Source organism: Fusarium redolens, assembly GCF_020744475.1.
Source record: "Fusarium redolens strain MPI-CAGE-AT-0023 chromosome Unknown BKA55scaffold_25, whole genome shotgun sequence".
In the NCBI taxonomy this organism is placed as follows: Eukaryota; Fungi; Ascomycota; class Sordariomycetes; order Hypocreales; family Nectriaceae; genus Fusarium; species Fusarium redolens.
The window spans coordinates 525880-542160 of record NW_025763688.1 but is presented as its reverse complement, the minus strand read 5'-3'; the positions used below and the strand labels follow the sequence as shown (position 1 = coordinate 542160).

The 16281-nt window shown below is 30.7% G+C and overlaps 2 protein-coding genes across 2 annotated transcripts; both read right to left on the bottom strand.

The window, feature by feature from the left end:
- Nucleotides 1–643: 643 nt before the first annotated feature.
- On the bottom strand, nucleotides 644–1874 carry BKA55DRAFT_527244 (uncharacterized protein; the record flags this gene model as incomplete). The annotated part of the gene is made up of 3 exons (XM_046188913.1): nucleotides 644–838; nucleotides 897–1523; nucleotides 1584–1874. 3 exons carry the CDS (start codon nucleotides 1872–1874, stop codon nucleotides 644–646), a joined length of 1113 nt encoding a protein of 370 aa, XP_046042657.1.
- An 833-nt stretch (nucleotides 1875–2707) lies between these two features.
- Nucleotides 2708–4306, bottom strand: BKA55DRAFT_584330 (uncharacterized protein). Its single transcript, XM_046194304.1, has 3 exons — nucleotides 3893–4306; nucleotides 3318–3830; nucleotides 2708–3252 (listed from the first exon to the last, which is right to left on the bottom strand). The coding sequence occupies exons 1-3, from the start codon at nucleotides 4021–4023 to the stop codon at nucleotides 2823–2825; spliced, it is 1074 nt and encodes a 357-aa protein (XP_046042656.1). The 5' UTR covers nucleotides 4024–4306; the 3' UTR covers nucleotides 2708–2822.
- Between the last annotated feature and the right edge of the window lie 11975 nt (nucleotides 4307–16281).

Sequence of the window (16281 nt, the reverse complement as noted above, 5' to 3'; positions counted from 1 at the left end):
TAATATCTGGCAGCCTAAAGGGCCTGTTAATGCGGCCCTTGCTAAAGACCAGGATGAAGGACAGCTTATGGATGATAATAAGAGTAGCGATGATGAGGATGAAGGCGAGGACGAGAATGAATGTGAAGAGAGTGATGATCAGGACAAATCGGAATACAACTGTCAGAGCAATTTAAAGGTCATGGGAAAATAAGTAACTCAGGATTCCGATTGCCATAATGCTTTATACAATCTAGCCTACCTGGGCCTGGACAAAGAAGATATGAAGCAACTGCTAGCACCGCTAGACTAGTCTTTGAAGCAATTCGCACCTTGCATGTGTCAAGCTGGCTCAATCCAAAGTCAAGGTGAAGTGGTGGCGTCAGCATAGGGCAACAAATGGACCAAGTTGGACGATATTAATGCTTCAAAATATGGACACCTATGTGCAATTGTTTAATTGAGTGTTCTAGGAGAAGAATCGGATTACAATAAATTCCGTTCAGTAGTCTCGTAATACTCTATAAGACAATCCCTTGAACTCCCGCAACGTGTAACCCTTCATCTTATTGTTTTCTGGCCTTTGATTTCTCCCTCAACATAACAATTGAGTAACTACATAAAAGTCAGTCACCTGGCACACAAGGCGGATATAATTGATGACTTACGCAGTGATTCCAAGGAAAGCCATGACGAGACCAAGGACGCACTTGTCGCGCACGGCTCGTCCGGAAGAGAGCCAGTCGAAAGCCACGATGATGCACGTCTTGCTGTGCGCGACGACGGTGCTCGTAACGGGACCCATTTCAGCGACAATAAAGAACTGGGAAACATTGATCAAAACGGCAAAGATGCTAGACTATCACTAAAGTTAGCAAGGTCACCAGCTTCGCGAGATACAACAGGATAATGCCTACCAGAGCAATAAAAACCCAATGGTTCATCGAGACCTCGGCCCAGGCTGGGAACGTATCGACAAAGGGAATAAAGTAGAGCAACATGAAAGCTGAGATGGGCGCCTGGTTGAAGAGCAGCTGCATGCTTGTCATGTTCAGCCGTCGACGGTAGCTTGCGATCCAGACTGTGTAAAGGGATGAGAAGAAGACACCAGAAAACGCATAAATGGCACCCAGATCGGAAGTCGAGTTGATAGCATTATTCGTCGGTCGAGAATCATAGTACGAGACCATGCCGACGCCAATGCAAGCAGGAAGCAGTGCGATGCGAGCCCGAACAGGCAGAGTCACCTTATACAGCAAGTAGTCCATGGCTGCAACAACGGGCGTGACGAGAATTCGAGCAATCTGGTAGAATGCGACTGTCGAGTAGGCAAGGGAGAGGTTCGGGAAGACGACGTTGAGGGCCATGGCGATGGACAGTGGCGCTGTTTGGCGGAACGAGGCTCTTTGGGGCGTGAAGAATGCAAAGCGCTCACAGGAGAGGACGAAGAGAGCGAGCCAGGTAATGGTGAAGTGGAAGGCGGCGAAAGTGAGCTGCGTGAATTTAAGGGCCTTGTCGGAGAAGATGGCCTTGTTAGTGAAAACCTAAAGTCCAAGGTTAACATCATCATCAGCTATACAGGAGGAGAAAGAACGAGAGCGTACGATCAAGACAGTCGCAACCACGTTCACCACGGTCCATATTATGGCCTTGACAGGAGATGTCTTGATAGGCTCCGGCGCGGGCTTCTCATGCTCTTCCAGGAGGAGAGCTTCCCCTTCCGCATCATAATACAGCTGGCCCAGCTCAAACTCACTGGGAGACCTGGTAAATTCGCGATCAGCGGGCTCACGGTCGTCGTGTTGGACAAGAAGGGTCTCTTCGGCCGCGCCAGGCGAAGCCAACGTGGAGGGCTCGGAGTCCACAGACGCCTTGTTGCCGACTTCTTGAGGCATGCTTGAAAACTGAAGCTCTCGTGATAAATTGCTTAGTTGAACAAAATGAACGACTATAGCTAAAAAGGAAGAGTAGTTGCACGAGCAGTGAAACAAAGCAGAGCAAGGCTAGCTCCGTCTAGTAGGGCAGAGATACAGAGAATGGATGCTGAAGAGACCAAACTGTCGGATAAAGCATATTGGCAGGGTATTCCAACAGCCAAGAGAGACGGTGGTGGAAATGCCGGAACCTGATGCTCGAATCTCACTGGCATCAAAGGATTCCAGCTGACGACACCACCAGCAATGTCCGCGCCCCCTGCAGAATGGTCAATTTGAGATTTCTCCATTTTTTTTTTCGTTCTTGCCTTTTCCCTCTCTTGAAAGCTTTGACGAAACGCCCCCCTCCAGATCGACTCAAACATCACTCGGATCGCCGCTTGGGCCTCTGTCAGACTCGAAGATGTTGGTTTGTTGGATAAGCCGCCAGCCTGCCGCCATTGTGGGTTAGTGGGCCATGACGGGTAAGCCAAGGCCAGCCAATATTGGAGACTAAGTTATTGCGTATTGTTAACCTTTGTCCCCCCTTGTTCTCGAAAATATACTTTTTGGCGTCCCCTTGGCTTGCTGTGTCCTGGGATGGGGAACATGGGTTGGGAATTCGGGCCGAGGCCGAATGTGCACAAATGGTGCCATCCTCGTCTCTTCCGAACGTGTTCGGAGGATCACTGCAGTCATGTTGATCAGTGGATCCGTCATCCTGAGGAGATGATTCTCGTTTGAGTTTTATTTTGGTGAGTCCTGATCAGTATAATCTATCCTCCTTGCGTCAATAATTGGTTGATGATACAGCAGCCCAACCCTCCAGAATAGAAGCATGAAAAGAAAGAAAATAATTCATGTGTCATTGCCGCGACCCAAGATATCCAATTTACAGTTCCATCGTAGCTGTTCCACTCGCTACTGGATTTACGCCGGTCCAGTCGTTAGAGATAATGCCCCAGCCTCTGTAGGCTGTCCCACAATTTCGCCCATCCTGTTGTCGTCCCCGCACCTCTCCCTCTCCAGCCTCATATCCAGAATGATGTGCAGTTCAGGGCAATACTGCAGGACCGCTTTTCTGTGCTTCTCAACCTTCCAGACCTCTTTGTCAAGCCCCCTGCCACGGCCGGGCATGTAGTACCCCATCGGGTTGGGCCTGATGTAGTTGGTGACGGCAAACGGCGGATCGATCGCGTTGGCGGCTTTTGCGTCGGGGAGGAGATACAGACGCTTGCCGAACCATCGGTCCTCGGGATCGCTGTCGTTGTAGCGCTTCTGGAAACCCAGGACCTGTTGAATCGCCGAGACGCGTCGTAGTGAGAGTTTTCCCCAGCCGGCGAATCGTCCAACATCAGCTCTTGGCGTGAGGGTTAGCCAAGGTCGCCCCAAGATGGAGGTTGCAGTGCATGGAATCAAACTTACTTGCCAGCACCGGCCCAACTATAACCCAGCCAGTCATTCAAGCTGACATTCGCGTTGGCGCACAGAATGCTTTCGGAGTTAAACATCAGGAGATACTCGACACCTGGCAAAAACTCATTGTAGAACCTCCTGTCCGTGAGAAGACGACTTCGATCTTCGTCCCTCTTAATAGACCAAGGACTGGGCAGCCTCATCAAGTCGATCTTGCCCAGTCCCTGCTGGAGCTGGATACCATACTCGCGACCGACAGTAAAGATGCTCTTCTTGGATCCGATAAAGATAAATCGCCAGTCCGGGGGCACGACGGCAATCATGTGCAGGATGAGAGGAACCAGGACGAGTAGGGGCTCAGGCTCGATGATGAGGGCGACTTTTGATGCGTTGTAGTTTTTCCGAGGGTCATGGTTTGGCGACCAGTCGATGCTGACCGAGGGGAGGGTTTGGCGGGCATTGTCAATCTGAGATACGATGGCAGGTCGGTACTGAGGGAGAACAACGGTCGCGAGGATCCACCTGGGAGTTTTTACCGTTAGTCAATTTATTATAGAATAATGTGATAATTGAGAATCACTCACGTCAAGACGAGGGACGAGATGGCAAAGATGGCACCCCTCGAGATGGACGTTGGAAGCTTTCGCTTAAGATGCGTCGTAGCCACCACTGGAAAATCCGCCCACTGCGACAAGTCAATCCGCGGCCGAGTCATCTCGTCTTGTCTTGCAGAGGCTGTATTGAATAGATGAAGATGCAAGTTCGAAGTCGCCAGACCCCCCTCTCTCTATGTCTTGGGTTCCGTCCAGGGTAGTTAGCCCGTTCCAGTGAGTGCGTGCAGCGAAAGATTGGCTGTGTTAGGCTATCCGCTCGTTTTGACGCGATGCTTTACCAGCCCAAGTACCGTACGCCCTGAGATAGGCTCATTTAGCAAAAAGGCGCCAGGCTCTAACGCCCACCACCCATAAGTGGCCACCATGAAAATGCCGAATAACGTGTATGATAAGCGAATGTCGCACCTCCAAATCCCATACAAAATGGCGTTTTCGACCCCTTGCAAAAACCATCAACTCTCACTAACTTAATAAAATATTGCGAGTATACTTACTATATTATAATTATAGAGTCGAATTTGTCTTACATTTTTTAAAAATGTATTTCTAAAGTTAATTGAAACTTTTAGTATGTCTTCAAGTGGCATAAGGCAACAGCAGGGTTATGATAAGGGTCAGGCGCTAATCAAAATGATCGCGACGATCAGTACCTCCATCCACACCTAAATTAGCATGTGATAGAAGTACCAACAGTTAGCATTATTATAAATCACTACATCACATACTTTGCAACTATACCAGGTCTTCCGACTTTATGTATTTCCTAATATAGGCTTAAGATAGCCTTCTTTTTCCTTTATTTTTTTAAAGAGCCAAGCCTGACCATGCCGGAAGCCCTTACAAGCTAGGCAGCTTAAAATTAAGCCTCTATAGACGTGGTTAATATCTCTTTGCAGGTGTTTTTGCCATGCTTTTATATCCTTAATATCTTCTTCCTTCCCTGTGCGGTTTCTCTTCCTAGTGTGACCTTTAGCAGCATATCTATTAAAAATGGCATTATAAATACACTCTTTCTAAGCCTTAAGTGTTATATAAGGCTTCCAATAAGGCTGCTACATTTTAAGCTGTAAAATAAAGCTATTTGCAAGTGTAATATTAAGAAGGAAAGACCAAAGCAGCGCCTGCCAAGGACTATGGCAAAAGCAATACTTATAAGCTATATATAACCTTAACTAATTACCGCAGTTAATGTAATTCATTTTATTACTATATTAAGCAGCAATAATAGGAATAGGGATAATCTTAAAGCTATCTCTATTAAAGACCTGCTATAGGTATTACACTTCTGCCTTTATGCCTCTTTTAGTAGGTAATTTCCTCTTTTTTAATATATACTTATAAGGGGCTTTGCTATATATAATTAAAAGGAGGAGTATAATAAAGTTATCTTTCTAAGCAATTTAAATAGCCTAGAAGAATTAAAAAGAGATAAATTAATAAAAAAAATATATATAAAGTTATTTATATTTAGTTATCTTTTATTAGGATTAATATTACCTTATTATATACTAAAGAAGTACTATTACTTACCTTTCTAATCTCTTATATATACTTTAACTTAATAATAATACTGCAGTTAGGGCGCGCTATATCTGTAATACCATATCCAAGCTGCTAAAGAAGGCAGAAAAGCTATAATAATAAGAAGAAGTTATCTATAAAGATATAATATATCTATATTAATAGCCTTTTTAGTAGGTAAATTATAACACTTTATATATTACTAAGGGGACCTTAATCTATAGCTTTTCCTTCTTATTATATAGCTTTAGTATAGGTAGCTTAATAATAATAGCTTTATATAGTAATAACTTTATATATTAAAGCTATTATAAAAAGAAACCCTATTATATAATAACCTAGACTTTAAACCTTACTAGTATAGGCTTATTCTTAATAACTATTATCTCTTTTAATTTACCTTTAAAAGGGATTATATACTTATTTATAATTAAATTAGTCCCTAGAAGATAGAGCTTAGTAAATACCTTTTATATATAATTAGACCACGCCTTAGCTACTTAAAAGGTCTTTAAAAGATTACTCTTATTACTTATATTAAGCTTAGTATAGTTAAAAGTATAAAAATACCTTATAATTAGCTTAAACTTCTATAATAATATAAACTTAATAATTAAGTAAAGAGGGCATTAATCTCCTAGGCTAAATACTTTCTAATAGTCCTTAATTAAAATTTTCTTATAAATTCCTAGGTAAATAAAGACTCTAAGCTATATATAAGCTATTATAATAAAGAGGCCTTCTTACTTAAGAATATATAAGTATTTAGAAAAGAAGGTATTTTAATTATTAATAATAACATTTTTAAGCAGGTAAGCAACCTAGCTATTAATATATTTAATTTATAATTATATAAAAGAAATAGGTATAAAAAGCAAAAATAATTTAAATAATTCCTTAAATAGAGGGTTAATCTTAAAATTATAATATTCTAGGTTAAAAGGTTAAAAATTATAACCTCGGCCCTTTTTAGGCAGAAAATTAGGCACGCCAGTAAGGTCATTAGGGCCCCTCTATAAGTAGCTCTTAAAGCTATAATTATTTAAGCTACCTTATATCTTTAGAGAGCTTATTATTTTCTTTAAGACTTATTGGGATTAATTTATATAAGGATTTTAATAAATTTATATAGTGTTAATTAAAGAAGCTGTCTGACAGGAACTTTATATACCCTGCAGGTATTAGCGTGGTTAGTAAGCAAAGTGGGGCAAGTAACCTGATGTTGCCTTGTGCTGCTCAAAGAGATAACGTATTTCTGTAACGTGTATGATAAGCGAGTGGGCCAGACAGGCAAGTAGGCCAGAAATCCCTCACCTTCCATCTTCTCTACTTTATCAGTTAGTTCTCAACAATCAGATATATCACGACCAAATTACGAGGCTAATCTTAATCTTGCACTTTAGGCCCTTTAAGATAATCTAAAACTAAGTATCTGACGCGCCGCAGAAATCTATATAGTTAATCATAATACCTTACATCGCCGCCAGCAAGGGGTTCAATCTCGATGCAATACTATACCTAACTTACAGAAGCTATCTAAACTAGAAGAAGATATTCTTCTTAAGTTTATTATTAACCTAGATTTGCAAGGATATCCTCTATAACTGCATAGTGTTAAAGAAATAGCTAATTAACTGCTTAATAACCGCAATATGCTATGCATTAGCGCGTGCTAGGCTATAAATTTCATTAAGTAATAACTACTACTTAAGATATATTTTTAGTAGAGATATAACTATTAGAGGGCTAAATATAAAGATCTAATTATTATTTATAACTAGTTTAAGCTTATATAAAATATAATTATAAAATATAGTATTTACTTAAATAATATCTAGAACTTTAATAAGACTAGCTTTATAATAGGCGTTTTCTTAACTAGTATAGTTATTATATATATAAAGAGGCATAAATAGCCTAAAAGATTACAGCCTGGAAACCGAGAATAGGTTATAATAATCTAAGTAATTAATGCAGCAGGCTAGGCAATCAAGCCGTTTATTATAGTTATAGGCTAAAATCACCTTTAGAATTAGTATTAAGAATGCAACATTCCAGGCAATTAGGCCATCGCCATAACCTAAAATAGCTAGATAGATAATAAGACTAGTCTTAAGTAACTAAAACACTTTAACTAATATTTATTAAAGCAAATAATTAGTACCTATTATCTTCTAATCCTTAATAGCTATAAAAGTCACTATTTCGTTAACTTTAAGCTATATTATAAGGAGAATAATATTATTACGCTTTATATACTAGCTTATATATCTTATCTACTTTAGCCTCTTAATACTAGGTGCTTTAGGCCCTTTAAGAGGGCTTATAGTTAAGAAATAGAGCATATAATAAAAAGCTTTATAACCTATATTTTAAAGACTAAGTTCCTCCTGGCCTTTTATAATGCCTTTTAAGCCACTATAATAGAGAGTAATATTAAAGGGGGTTTTAAAGGAGCCAGGCTTATTCCTCTTAACCTAGAAAATATAATCTTAAAACTTAATATAAAGCTACAGACTCTAATACCTATTAAGGAGGAGGCTAGCGTATCTACCTCTTGGGTTTTAAAGACCCTAAATACAGTCTGTAAGGTAAAATCTTAATCTAAATACCTTAAAAGGTAAATTAGAGGATATAAAAGTAGCTCCCTAGAGTTAATTATAGAGGCTTTAAAGTCTCTTGTAAAGGCAGCAACCAGAATATATTACAAGGTTACCTTATTATTTACAGAGAACTAAGAACTTCGACAGGCAAATAAGGCACTAAGCCGATACTGCAGGGCAAAAAGAACCCGATTATAAAAAGGAGGGGTACTAACAGTAAGGGGAGGTCAGGAACTAATTAATTAGATAGATGTTAATATGCAGGTAGTTGTGATGGTTGGGTCTAACTGTGTTAAACTAAGCCATGCTAGGTTTATTGTTGGCAGATTGTATAGGGCATATACTAAGCATTATTAAAGTATTACGTTTCTTAATAGTAAGTTTAATATATATTAGGCTTAATTAATATAAAGAAGTTATATTAATAGCTAGTAAGCTAGAATTTATAAAAGTACTAATAAATATATTCTATATATTTATAATAACTTACTATAGTAAGTTAGTACTTATATATAAGTTATAAGTCTAATTATAAGTCTTATTAAGTAGCTTATAATAAAGATAAGGAAAAAGTATAAGTTATTAATTAATTAAGGGAAATTTATAAGTTTTATATAATATAACTATAAGGATTATAATATAATATTTCCCCTTTATTAAGTCTTATCTTTAAGACTTATATAACTCTTATTTTAATTATCCTTCTTCTAATAGGTTTAACTTAAACTTATAATTATCTTTTTAATATTATATTAATAAGATATTAAAGTTAAAAGCTACTTATAACTAAAAAGCATAAGTAATTTTAATTAAAAATACTAGTTTTCTTATTATACCTTATAGTTATTATAAACCCTAAAACTTAAAGTATTAGGCTAAAGAGGGTTATAAGCACTATATATAATATACGTATTATAGTTATAAGTATAATAGTAAGGGTATTACTATTCTTAAAGGTTTATAAATTTTCCTTAATATGTGATTTTTATTATTAACTTATTATAGCTAATTATTTTGCTATTAAAAAGCATTAGTTAGAATGTAAAGAGAAGTTAATTAAGACTAAATTAATAAACTTATAATAATAAGTAAATAAATAATTAAGTTATTTAATATATCTTTATTATTAAAAGAGGTAGCTATAAGAGTATAATAAAAAGATACTTTATTATAATATTAAAACTATAAATAATTTAGAAGTAGTAAATAATACTAAGTTATTTACTGCTATTAAGGCTTAATTAGCAGGCACTTCTAATATTATTAATTAAGGTAAGATTTTTTTTATTAATATTATTAATAAAAATTCCTTAAGAGTTATTAGGCATTAGTAAGATATTTAGGAGGTTCTTATATATTTTTATTTTTTAAGTAATTTTTCTATTTAATTAGGTATATTCTTTATCTATTAATTATATCTATTTTTCTAATTACTTTTACTTTATAGGCTTTTAGTCTTATAATTTATTATAGTTTATTGCCTATTTTAACTTATATTATATTTACTGCTAATTTAAGTAATAAGACATAAAAGATTAAATAAAGCCTAACCTTTAATAGTAAGTCTAGTTTATAATTATTTTCTAAAATTTTCTATAATACTTTATAGGGTCTGATAAATTTGTAGTTTAATTTATAAGTTAGTTAATCTATTTTAATGTTTTTTATAGCTAGGTAAATTATATCTCCCTTTAAAAAGGTTAGTTCCTTTAACTATTTTAGGTTATAGTAGTTTTTTATGCATTTTCTAATAAATTTAAGTTTTATTTTTATTTCTTTATATAGGTTTTTAAGGTTATTACTTTTAAGTATAATAGCTAGATTAACTAATTTTTCTTATTATATATTATAATATATATTTAGTATAAATCTAAAGTTAGTATAAGCTAGTATAAGCTTTATGCTTTTATTATATATAGTATTATAGGCAAGTTAGGCTATTAGTAGTTTCTTAACCTAATTATTCTATTTATAGTTAATATAATATTATAAATACTATTTAAGTACTTGATTTATTTATTTAGTTTATCTATTAACTTATAGTTAAAATGCTATTATAAGTTAGTAATTTAATCCTAATTATACTATAAGTAATTACTAAAATATTACTATAAATATAGGTCTTCTATCTAAAAGGATCTCTATAAGTAACTTATATATATTAATAATATATTAATAAAAAATATAAGAAAGTTCTTCTGCATTTATTACTTCCCTATAGGGTAGGTAATAGGAAAATTTTATAAGCTAATTTATAATAACTATAATACTATTATAAAAAGTTCTAGTTAAGGGTTTTTTTAATAAAGGTAATTTAGTTATAAAGTCTATTATAATTAAGTCTTAAAGTTATTATACTACTAGTAGTGGTTATAATTATCTATAAGGTTTATATCTCTAGGCTTTTATTTTTAAGTAGAGGTTATATTATTAAATAACCTTTTTTACTATTTCCTTTATTCCCTTTATATTATAATTTTCTTATATTCTTTTTAATATTTTTATAATGCCTTAATAGCCATATAGGGGGTATTTATATATATCTTATATTAATTCTTCTTTAAGTTTGTTTAAGATAAATTATATATATAGATTATTAGTTATTTCTTATAGATTATAAAGTCTTTTATTTTTTACTTTTTTTAACTAGTCTTTAAATTTTATACTTTTTTATATTTAAGTAGTAGTTTTAGCTATTCTTATAATTATCTTAACTAGTTAAGTAAACTAGTATTTTCCTTTTAGGTTAAACTCTAAAAGTTGTTTTTTAGTTTTAATAGTTCTTATATTAAGGTTAGGTTATCTGCTAATAGTATCTATATATCTATTATCTATGCCTTTATAATATATAATTATAAAGTCGAATTTATATAGGTATTTAGCATATTGCAGTTATTATTAATTTAACTTTTATATTATTATAAAATAGGCTATATTCTTATAGTTAGTAAATACTTTTATTAAGTATTTACTTCCTTTAAGATAGTATTTAAATTCCTTAAAGCAGTTAATAATAGCTAGGAATTCTTTATTATAGATAGGGTAATTAAGTTTTACTTTATATATCTTATAAGAGTAGAAAGCAATAGGGTATAATATACTATTATTATCTTATTATCTTATCTATCCTCTTAAGGCAAAGTTAGAAGTATTAGTTTTAAGTTTAACTTACTAGTTTAGGTTAAATATTATTAAGATAGGTTTACTAGTAATAGCTTCTTTAAGTTATTTAAAAGCTTTTTATACTTAGTTATTTTATTAAAACTATTTATCTTTCTTAGTAATTTTAATAAGAGGGATAGTAATTTTACTAAAGCTTTTAATAAATTATTAGTAGTAGTTTATAAATCCTAAGAAGGATTATATTTCTTTTATTAATATAAGAATCTTCTATTTAGTAACTGCAGTAATCTTTTATCTATCTATCTTAATTTTATTATAGGAGATTTTATATCTTAAATAGGTTACTTAAAACTAATAAAAGTAACTTTTTATTAGTTTAATAAGTATATTAGCATCTTATAGTACTTTTAAAACCTTATAGATATATTTTTTATGCTCTTTTTCTATATTAGAGAAGATAAGGATATTATTTAGGTAGCATACTATAAAGATATTAAGGTATTCTTAAAGTATATTTATAATTATATATTAAAATACTATAGGTATATTAGTTAATTTAAAAGGCATAACTAAATATTTAAATAATTTGTATTTTATTTTAAAGGCTGTTTTCTATTTATTACCTTCTTTAATTTAACTAAGATTATAGGCAGATTTAAGGTTAAGGGCCGTAAATACCTTTTTGCCAAATAGGCAGTCTTTAAGTTTAGTAATAAGGGGTAAAGGTATTTAGTCCTTTTCTATAATTTTATTAAGTTATCTATAATCTACTATAAGTTATAGTTTATTTATATTAGGTTTTAGTATAAATATAACTAGGTATTTAGCTAAGGGTTTTAATAGTTAAATATATCCTTTTTATAGTATATTATTTATCTATTCTTTAAGTATATTAAGCTTATTTCTAGATAGGTTATAAATAGGGAAGAATTGTAGATTCTTTTTATCTTTTAATATAATTTCAATATTATAATCTATATATTAAGGTAACTTAATATTTAGTTCCTCCTAAAACAGTTTCTTATAGATATAATACTTTAGTAATATATTTTTAAGTTAATTATTAGATTCCTTTAAGGCAATCTGTTTTATTTTTTTAATATCTTAGTCTAATTATCTAAATTAATCTTTAAGAATTACTATTATTTTTCTAATATGTTTTCTTCTGCCTTTTTTATATATATATTATATTCCTTTTAAAATAGATAAATATTTTTTATACTAGACTTTACTATCCTCTTTAATTAAAGTTTAAGATTTCTTATTATTATTTTCTAAATTATCTAACTTATTATTTAAAAAATAATCTTTATAGTTTATCTAGCTAGTTCTTTAATTAATATAAGGATTATAGTATTATAACTATAGGTATTTAAGTATTAAGTTAAAACTATTTATTAGGATAATATTAAAGTTAATTCCTTAGTTTTTTCTATTTATAAAGACCTTAAGGTAATTAATCTCTCTAGTAATTTTTCTATTTTTATATCTATAATTAGTTCCTTCTCTATTAGTAATAATATAAATTCTTTTTTTTCCTTATATCTCTATAGTATTTAAAGCTTATTTACTATATTAGGGGAAATAATATTTATATTTACTTTACTATCTATAAGTATACTAAGCTATTTGCCCTTAATTTATACTTTTAGTTATAGGTAGGTTTTTTAATTTTGTTTTATTATTATTTATAGAGCTTTTTTTAAGAGTTTTAGCTCTTTTAGCTTTTTACTTATTTATTGCTTTTTTATAGATAATATAGATCTTTTCCTTACTTACTTAGGTAATTTATATTATATTTACTATAAATGCAGTTTAGGTTATTTAGGTATTTATTAGTATTAATAGTTACTAGGTATTCCCTATAAGCTACTTTTTCTATTTTATAATTTAAGGTAATATCTTTTTCTTTTTAATTAATAAGGGGCCTTCCTTTCTCCCTTTCTGCTATTATAAGTAAGTATTAAAGTTATTCTTTTTTAAATTATTTAAAGATATCTCTTAAGGATTCTTCTTTAAAGAGTTCTTCCTCTTATTAAGTTATATCTTAATACACTTTAATAATACCTTTATTAATAGCTTTATCTTCTTTTATATTAACTTTATATTATACTTATTATCTTTATTATATAATATACTTAGAGTTTTAGATATATATTAAGGCTTTTTTATATATCTCTATATAAGCTTTTAGCCTAGCTATATAAGATCCTCTATATCTTTATATAACTTAATATCTTATTATATTAATAATTAAATATAGTGTTTATTCTTAATATTCCTTAATTTAAACTAGGAAGTAATTATTTATTACTTTATCTTACTAGTATTATAGATAGTAATATTATATATATAATACCTATAATTTCTATATATAGTTTAGGTAATATAAATACCTTTATAGTTCCTTTTCTAGCTAAATATGCTCTTTTAGGGTTATAGGATTTTTTATTACTTTCTTTATATAAGCTTAAATATAGATATTATTATCTTATTTTATAATTACTCTTTTTCTAGTAAGTTTTATATATTTTTAGTATTTATTATTTTAGAAATAGTTTCTAATTTTATTATATTAAGATATAATTTTAGTATTTTAAACTATTTAATCCTCTTTATATTTAATTTTCTTAATATTAAGTTCCCTTTATACCTTAATTACTTTAATATAGCCTAGGTCTTTATAGTATTTATTAGGTTGCCTTAAGGTAGTTCTAATAGGAATATTATTTACTATTAGGTAAGGGTTATATATAATTATTTTATCTTAAATCTTAAAAAGTACTTTTAATTTTTTAAAGGTTTTTATTAATACTTAGTTAATACCTTAATTAAATTCTTTAATACTTAATTTATTATTTAAGTTAAGGTTAACTTCTTTTCCTCTTCTAATTATTATTATAACCTTATTATATTTACTATTTTATTTTTTTTATATAAATATTAGTTTTTATTATTTAATCCTTAATTTTAAGTTTTCTTTTTATTAAATACTTTACTTAGTTTAGTAACCCTTTTGCTATTTATTTTATTTTCTTTAGTATTTAGGATTTTTTTTATTTTTAATATATTTAAGTTTTTTCTACTTAAGGGTTTCTTCCTTAATTTCCCTTTTTCTTATTATAGTTAGTATTTTATATTTTAAGATAGGTTATTCTTTTAGTATTAAGTTAGGATAATACTTTTTAAAGGTTTCTTCCTTATTAAGAAATAGGTTATATACCTTTAATAGTCTTAAAGTTATAGTAAAAGTAATGCTAAATATATTATATTTATTTTTTCTAGTTATATTAACTATTTTAATTACTAATTAGGGTTTATTATTCTTTCTTATAGTATTAATATATTTCTTTCCTTTAGGTATTAGTTTATATTTTTAATTAGTTTTAATAGGGTTTTTATATTTTAAGTCCTTATATCCTTTTTTACTATAGTTTTAATAAGTAAGTTTAAATTTATCTTATTTAACTATTCTAATTTCTATTAGTCTTACTTTAGTATTATAAGATATATTATTATTATATTTTTATCCTTACTTAGTATTATAATAAGGTTTATTATCTTATTATTTATTATATTAAGAGTTTTAGGTTTTTTAAGTAAATTACTAGTTATTAATTTAGACTACTTAGTTAATATAGTCTATTAAGGTTTTAAGTCTATCTTCTTTATATAACTTAACTTATATTAGTTCTTTAAGTATATTAAAGAAGAATAATATAAGTATATCTTAATCTTAAGGTAGTTTAGATACTAACTAAAGGAATTTTACTTTAAGCTTAAATATAACTTAAGTTTATTTAAGTATTTTAATTTTTCTTTTAGCTTATCCTTTTTTATTAATAGTTCTAAATGCCTATTATAAGGCTTTCTTAAAAGCTAAGTAGTTAGTATATAATATATAGGTTTAAGGTTTAAGAGCTTTTAAGTCCCCTTTAATAATCTAGTCTTTAAGGAGTAGTTAAAACTATAATATAGTAGTGCCCTTAAGGCATCCTAATATATATCTAGTTTTATTTACTTCTTCTATAAACTAAGTTAGATAGTAGGATATAAAGGCTTAGTACTAAGTAAGGAATATAAAGAGTTTACTTAGAGTTCTATTAAATATCTTAGGCAGATTAGGCTTAAGGATTTCTCTAGTATCCTTACTATAAATAATAATATTAATAAGGTTATATATTTCCTAAAGTCTATTTTAGTTATTATTAGCTTACTAGGCTTAAAGGTTTACTACTTTAGTAAGTATTTAGTAAAGCTTTGCTATTTTAATAGTTATATTAGAAATTTACTATTAAAGTTAGATAATATTAGAGTTATTACTACTTTTAGATAAGTTATTATTATTTTCTCTTATATCCTAGTTAGTAAGTAAATTATTATTAACTAGAGTTAAGGTAATATTAGTAGTAGTATTTTACTAAATAGGGGTAATTAGTATAGCTATTATATTTATATTACTTAGTATTTTTATATAATATAATCTAAATAAGAGCTATTAATATATAATAATTAGGTCTAATTATATTAAATTAAGCTATATTAAGTTTATTATTAGCAGATTATATAAGGCATATATTAAGTATTATTAAAGTATTACCATCCACAACCCCTCTTTCGGCATAACCCCTCTTTCGGCAAGCAAAATAAAAAAGCCACCACCAAAAATCAACAACTTCACTTACACAGAACTTGACCGAATTGATAGAAATCCGTGAAATTTTTCGTTTCATAAATCATAAATAGGGTTTATCTATTGTACTCTGGTTTTTTTCGCCACCCGCCGCGACCGCCTGGGTGGTTGGTGGGGTATGTTTTCCTCTCTGACTTCGATGACAGAACCAGCCTCCGATTCTGACTCTTGCTCGCTTGAAGAGACAAATTCCACCCCAACAGGCATATAACGAGTCGCCCCTTCTGGTATGCACTCTTTACTAGCTAGAGTCTCTCCAAGAGTCATAAAACGTTTGTTAGGATTCGGCACCGCCTTCCTCTTCTTCCCTCTTTTCAGCCGAGCCAATTCTTCCTCTAGGCTGGCAATCCTCTGCGTATGCGCCGCTACTGTCTGCTGTTGAGCTTCAAAGCCCTTGGCTATCACGTTATACCGTCTCC

Excerpts from the sequence above, each read along its gene's own strand:
- BKA55DRAFT_584330 (XM_046194304.1), bottom strand. The coding sequence starts at position 4,023 with ATGACTCGGCCGCGGATTGACTTGTCGCAGTGGGCGGATTTTCCAGTG. Across the intron at positions 3,831-3,892 it reads ATCTCGTCCCTCGTCTTGAC|GTGGATCCTCGCGACCGTTG; the intron begins GTGAGTGATTCT and ends AAAAACTCCCAG. Across the intron at positions 3,253-3,317 it reads AGTTGGGCCGGTGCTGGCAA|AGCTGATGTTGGACGATTCG; the intron begins GTAAGTTTGATT and ends CCTCACGCCAAG.